General features: G+C 38.8%; 1 protein-coding gene across 1 annotated transcript in view; it reads right to left on the reverse strand.

Annotated features, from left to right (window-relative positions):
- The window catches only part of LOC128703384 (apolipoprotein D-like), a 5,538-nt gene extending 4,892 nt beyond the window's left edge, over nt 1–646 (reverse strand). The window contains exons 1-2 of the mRNA XM_070087104.1: nt 415–646; nt 1–134 (exon numbers count right to left, since the gene is read on the reverse strand). The exon at nt 1–134 is cut by the window's left edge and continues 86 nt beyond it. Coding sequence (XP_069943205.1) covers nt 1–134; nt 415–534 — 254 coding nt within the window. The 5' untranslated portion in view covers nt 535–646. The remainder of the gene's footprint in view (nt 135–414) is intronic.
- Between the last annotated feature and the right edge of the window lie 7,062 nt (nt 647–7,708).

A 7,708-nucleotide genomic window follows, 5' to 3' on the forward strand; every position in this document is an offset into this window, starting at 1 on the left:
AAAGTGTTCAGCACCCCTGATCCCTTAACCTCCTTCATATGCCAGGTGCCGTTCTTATGGCCCTGACTTATGTTCCAGGTGACACACGCCTCCCTGTCGTCGAAACTTTCCAGCACGTACCACAGTCCCTCGAACTGTCAAGACCACAGAGGGTTAGGAGAGCGGGAGGTAAGTCAGTTCTCCTGCTGTGGCTCCACAAATTCTGGCAAATTATTGCATACCTGTATATTAAAAGAAACGACACGTGTATGTCAGTGTTGTGCTCCATCAAGACTCATTTCACCTATTTTGATTAAGTTACCTTTACCTCGCTGTTCTTTAGGCTATCACACTCCTTTCATGCTTCCACTCTTGAAACTTGCGCCACTACCTCCCTTAACTAACTCTTTCTCTCTCTTTTACTCTTTCACTCACCTTGGTCATGTTGAAATCAGTTACTGGAGTGACTACGGGACATTTGCCACGGAATAGCTTGTGAGGGTGTACCTCACCCAGCATACACGCTACCAACACCATCACCACACTCTGCAACATTATTCTGCAACACGAGACGATGAGTTTGTGAGGAAGAACAATGCAGAGAAGCAGTGCGCTCTGAGCCTACTAAATATTGTTAAGGAGAGACATACAGAGAGAAAAAGAATACTTATTGAACTGGAGTTACATAAAGAACAAAAAGGAACAGTACCATGACTGGACAATACACAAATAACCCGCACATAGGAGAGAAGAACTTACGACGACGTCTTCTTCTTACTCCCTCATCTTAGTGTTACTTCTACTACTACCCCCCCTCCCTCAAGGAAGGTTCCTTGACGCTGGTGAGGGGCTCTTGATCTAGGGAATTGGATCTGTGCTCCGGTTCCCTGAATTGAGCCTGTATACCTTCCATCCCCCATGTGCTGTATAATCCTACGGGTTTAGCACCCCGCAATTATAATAATAATAATTCTACTATTACCACCACTACTTCCACTGCCAGCATTACTTCTACCACTACTTATTCACTTCTTTCTTCCTTCCTCTGTCCCGTCCGTGTCTCTCTATATACTGACACCCCTCATCTTCGTGTGTTAGTGTTACTTGTAAATGGTCTAAGTTACATAGTAAATCTTATTGAACTTTTCGAATCCAGAAATTCTTCATGTATGTCGTCTGTAGACTTTCTGTCTCCGGTTTCATTCTTATCGTTAACAAAAAATATGGTTTTTGGTTGTGGTAGCACCATGGGCTCAAAATCGAAAAACTTGGGTTCTATTCTATCCTGAGGTGGACGGAGGCATTAGTTATGTTTCCTTTTCACATGTTTTCCATATTCATCTATCAGTAAGTAGATAAACAGATGTTGGCCGACTGTTATGAGTGGCATCTTTGAGAGGGACTAAAGGGTGAAGCGTTTCTTCAAGTGTCTACTGTTTTAATACAACACACTTGTAGTGGCTTATCATTATTAATGAACTGTATACGACAAATTCAATAACATGGAAAACTGTAAACCATGAACATAGATAGGTGGGGAATTAAATCAGCATAGATCTATTTCTACAGCTAAAAATACATTGTTCTATGCTCAGAATACAACTGAGCCGTCTCCATGACTGGCCGGTATATATAACTTCCGGCTTCACGGTGTCGTGACTGCCAGAGCTGTGTCATCGGTCGGGCGTCATGGCCAACACAGATCATTGTGGAGACTATGCACAGCCAACAGAGAGCTCGATGTTACCCCGATACTCCTTCCTGAACATACCTTGGAACAAGCAAGCAGTGGAAACTGTACTTATCAAAACCAGGGTATTATCAAAGGTTTGTTTGTTTGTGTGTGTGTGTGTGGTTGAAGGGGTCGAGTCTTAGCGCCTGGCCCGTCCTCTTCGCTGATCGCTACTATGTTCATACTCTCCCTGCTCCAAGAGCCTTATCTTACCACTTCTTAAAGCTATGTATGGATCCTGCCTCTACTACATCACTCTCCAGATTGTTCCACTTCTGACAACTCTAAGTCATAAGAAGTACTTCCTAACACCCCTATGACTCATCTGTGTTTTTAACTTCCAGTTGTGTCCCTTTGTTCCTGTATCTCATCTCTGAAACATTCTGGCCCTGTCCATCTTGTCAATTCCTCTCAGTATTTTATACGTTGTTATCATGCTTTCCCTATCTTTCCTGTTTTTCAGTGTCGTTAAATGAGTTCCCTTAACCTCTCCTCGTAGGACATGCCCATAGCTAAGGGAATAGTCTTGTTGCAAACCTTTGCACTTTCTCTAATTTCTTGATGTGTTTGACCGTGTATGGGTTCCATAGTGGTGTTGCATAATCCAATATGGGCCTGACATACACACTGTATAGCGTCATGAAGACTCCTTAGATGTCGAAACGCTATTTTTAGGTTTGCCTGGCGCCCATGTGCTGTACCTGTTATTTGGTTAATATGTCCCTCTGGAGATGTGCTCGGTATGATGCTCACCCCAAGATCCTTTCCTTGAGTGAGATTTGCAGCCTTTGACCTCATAGTCTGTACTCTGTCTGCGGTATTCTTTGTCCTTTCCCAAGCTTGATGACTTTGCACATACTGGGGTTAAACTCCAGGAGCCATTTGTTGGACGAGGCTTGCAGCCTGCCCAGATCCCCTTGTAAGCTTGCATGATCCTCGTTCACTTGTATTCTCCTCATTAGCTTCACGCCGTCTGCAAACAGGAACACCTTCGAATCTGTCCCTTCCGTCATGTCATTCACATATACAAGAAACAGCACCAGACCTAGGACTGACCTTTGTGGAACCTCACTCAACACATGCACCCACTCTGACACCTTGTCAGGTACCAACGCACTTTGTTTCCTTACTGACAAGTATTCCCTGATCCATTTCAGTACTTTCCCTGCCAGCTCCTCTAGCTTTTCAATCCTTCTCTTGTGTGGTACTGTATCGAAAGCCTTCTTATAGTCCAAGAAGATGCAGGCTACCCATCCTTCTCTCTCCTGTTTTCTGTTACCTCGTCGTAGAACTCCATTAGGCTTGTGATGCAATATTTCCCTTCCCTGAAGCCGTGCTGATTGTTATGTATGAGCCCAATCGTTTCTAGGTGCTCTGCTACTCTTCTGATAATCTTCTTCATAACTTCATACTACACATGTTAGTGAGAGTGGTCTGTAGTTTTATGCTGTGTGTGTGTGTGTGTGTGTGTGTGTGTGTGTGTGTGTGTGTGTGTGTGTGTGTGTGTTTTTGTGTGTTTGTGTGTGTGTGTGTGTGTGTGTGTGTGTGTGTGCGTGTGCGCGTGTGTGCGTGTGTGCGTGTGTGCGTGTGCGCGTGTGCGTGTGCGTGTGGATATCCATGCAGTGTGATGCCGGTAACCAGAAAATTGATGTATTCGGGTATTGTTGATGTGTTCCGGGGAAAGATTCACCGTCTCGGGAAATAAGTTTGTTCCCTTGGTGTAGCCAGCCAGTTGTGTCTGTAAAAGTTCAACTCTAGTTCCTCGTCCCTCCTCTGTTTTCAAAAAGTGCTGTGAGTTATTCATTGCCCAGTTGGGCTCTGTTGTCTGTAACTTTCGTCACTTTTACCTTATAAATCATATATATATATATATATATATATATATATATATATATATATATATATATATATATATATATATATTATATATATATATATATATATATATATATATATATATATATATATATATATATATATATATATATATATATATATATATATATATATATATATATATATATATATATATATTATATATATATATATATATATATATATATATATATATATATATATATATATATAAAGAGAGAAAGAGAGAGATAATCGTCGTGCCATACGGAGGAAGGATTCTTCTCCACTTCCCCATATATATATATATATATATATATATATATATATATATATATATATATATATATATATATATATATATATATATATATATATATATATATATATATATATTATATATATATATATATATATATATATATATATATATATATATATATATATATATATATATATATATATATATATATTTTTTATTTTTATTATCACACTGGCCGATTCCCACCAAGGCAGGGTGGCCCGAAAAAGAAAAACTTTCACCATCATTTACTCCATCACTGTCTTGCCAGAAGGGTGCTTTACACTACAGTTTTTAAACTGCAACATTAACACCCCTCCTTCAGAGTGCAGGCACTGTACTTCCCATCTCCAGGACTCAAGTCCGGCCTGCCGGTTTCCCTGAACCCCTTCATAAATGTTACTTTGCTCACATTCCAACAGCACGTCAAGTATTAAAAACCATTTGTCTCCATTCACTCCTATCAAACACGCTCACGCATGCCTGCTGGAAGTCCAAGCCCCTCGCACACAAAACCTCCTTTACCCCCTCCCTCCAACCTTTCCTAGGCCGACCCCTACCCCGCCTTCCTTCCACTACAGACTGATACACTCTTGAAGTTATTCTGTTTCGCTCCATTCTCTCCACATGTCCGAACCACCTCAACAACCCTTCCTCAGCCCTCTGGACAACAGTTTTGGTAATCCCGCACCTCCTCCTAACTTCCAAACTACGAATTCTCTGCATTATGTTCACACCACACATTGCTCTCAGACATGACATCTCCACTGCCTCCAGCCTTCTCCTCGCTGCAACATTCATCACCCATGCTTCACACCCATATAAGAGCGTTGGTAAAACTATACTCTCATACATTCCCCTCTTTGCCTCCAAGGACAAAGTTCTTTGTCTCCACAGACTCCTAAGCGCACCACTCACCCTTTTCCCCTCATCAATTCTTTGATTCACCTCATCTTTCATAGACCCATCCGCTGACACGTCCACTCCCAAATATCTGAATACATTCACCTCCTCCATACTCTCTCCCTCCAATCTGATATCCAATCTTTCATCACCTAATCTTTTTGTTATCCTCATAACCTTACTCTTTCTTGTATTCACTTTCAATTTTCTTCTTTTGCACACCCTACCAAATTCATCCACCAATCTCTGCAACTTCTCTTCAGAATCTCCCAAGAGCACAGTGTCATCAGCAAAGAGCAACTGAGACAACTCCCACTTTATGTGTGATTCCTTATCTTTTAACTCCACGCCTCTTGCCAAGACCCTCGCATTTACTTCTCTTACAACCCCATCTATAAATATATTAAACAACCACGGTGACATCACACATCCTTGTCTAAGGCCTACTTTTGCTGGGAAATAATTTCCCTCTTTCCTACATACTCTAACTTGAGCCTCACTATCCTCGTAAAAACTCTTCACTGCTTTCAGTAACCTACCTCCTACACCATACACCTGCAACATCTGCCACATTGCCCCCCTATCCACCCTGTCATACGCCTTTTCCAAATCCATAAATGCCACAAAGACCTCTTTAGCCTTATCTAAATACTGTTCACTTATATGTTTCACTGTAAACACCTGGTCCACACACCCCCTACCTTTCCTAAAGCCTCCTTGTTCATCTGCTATCCTATTCTCCGTCTTACTCTTAATTCTTTCAATAATAACTCTACCATACACTTTGCCAGGTATACTCAACAGACTTATCCCCCTATAATTTTTGCACTCTCTTTTATCCCCTTTGCCTTTATACAAAGGAACTATGCATGCTCTCTGCCAATCCCTAGGTACCTTACCCTCTTCCATACATTTATTAAATAATTGCACCAACCACTCCAAAACTATATCCCCACCTGCTTTTAACATTTCTATCTTTATCCCATCAATCCCAGCTGCCTTACCCCCTTTCATTTTATATATATATATATATATATATATATATATATATATATATATATATATATATATATATATATATATATATATATATATATATATATATATGTCGTGCCGAATAGGTAAAACTGGTCAATGAGCAAGAACTCATTTAAAACTAGGTCCTTTCTAAAATTTTCTCTTATACGTTTAAAGATTTTTTTTTTTCGTTTATGTTAGTGTAAAAAAATAATTTTATACTAAACGAACCTTAGAAAACTTTACTAACCTTATTATAACAAGCGCAATTTAATTTAGCCTAATCCAACTAAATATATTTTAGATAAATTTACAAAAAATTAATAATAAACACAATGAAATAAATTTTTTCATTAAGTTTAGAATGATTTTTGCGATTATTTCATGTGATTATTTCATATGTCATAGTTTCTCTCTTAATGTACTTTGGGTTCTTTTCAGAAGAGTTTGCTACCGACTTTGGTAACCATCCAGAAGTGGTGTTACCCTGCGACTCTCGTCAGTGCTACAGCAGCTGTTGTTCTGTAAGGCTATTCCTGCAAGCATGCTTCGTGAATGAATGTGGTTTCGCCAAGTTCCTGCCTTCAATTCATGATTATTGCTGAAATTCATGAGGGATGTTATGCCTAGAAAGCGTGCAAGTATTGTAGCTCTTAGAAAACGTGCTGATTTAAGAATCAGATAGATCGCCGAAAATTTGAGTTTAACAAAGTCAACTGTTGGTCGAATTCTGAAGAGAGTTGACGATATTGGTGATTGTGGAGGCTGCGTCGAGGAAGATGTGGAAGAAAACGCAAGACAACACCTCACGGTGACAGTGATACCGTAAAAAATAGTGTGAAGGATCCCAAGAAAACCAACAAAGATCTAGAGAGAAATTTGACTTTAGATGGCCTAAATGTTGATTCTTCAACCGTTCGACAAAGGCTTCTTGAAGTTGGAAGAACTAACAGAAAGCCGGTAAAGAAACAATTATTAATTGCTGCTGTGCAGAAAAAACGTCTGTGGAGGGCACTCGATCATAAGGATGAGCGACAGATGAATGAAGAAATGTTATATTTTCAGATGAGGCGCATTTTGAAGTACATGGGTACAGATCAGTAACAGTGAGACGGAGCAAAGGCCAACCTCTTCGGAATGGACACATTCAACAAGCGCCTAAACACCCACCTAAGAAGATGTTTTGGGGTACATTTACTGCTAAAGGCCCTTGGACGGCTTGTTATTGTTGAGAGAATGAAGAAGAGTGAATTATAAGGCAATCCTGGCATCTCATTTGCTTCCCATTGTAGATAGACTTTCCTTATGGAGAAGGCATTTTCCAGCAGGATCTTTCTTCATGCCACACTTCCAGAAAAATGCTGACATTCTTCGAAGAGAGTGGGCTAAGCGTTCTAAACTGGTCTGGAAACTCTCCTGACCTCAATCAAATTGAGAATGTAATTACAATAACCAAACGCAGGATTGCAAAACAGGACTGTTCAGCTGTGGAGAAGCTAATTGCTGTTGTTATTAGGACCTGGTACAACAGCGAAAAACTTGCCAAAATGTGTTCAACTTTGGTCGATTCTGTGCCAAAGCGTGTAGCAATGCTTATAAAAGGGTAGTTATATCTCTTAATAAATTAATTATCTGTAATATCACCGTGTAATTTTCAAATAAACTTTAATTTGCCAAATAAATGTCTTATTTCATCACTGCATATATATATATATATATATATATATATATATATATATATATATATATATATATATATATATATATATATATATATATATATATATATATATATATATATATATATATATATATATATATATATATATATATTATATATATAAACATATATATATATAAATTAGGAGGTATGGAGTTAATAAAGGTATATATATATATATATATATATATATATATATATA

This window comes from Cherax quadricarinatus, chromosome 20 (genome assembly GCF_038502225.1).
Source record: "Cherax quadricarinatus isolate ZL_2023a chromosome 20, ASM3850222v1, whole genome shotgun sequence".
Taxonomy (NCBI): Eukaryota; Metazoa; Arthropoda; class Malacostraca; order Decapoda; family Parastacidae; genus Cherax; species Cherax quadricarinatus.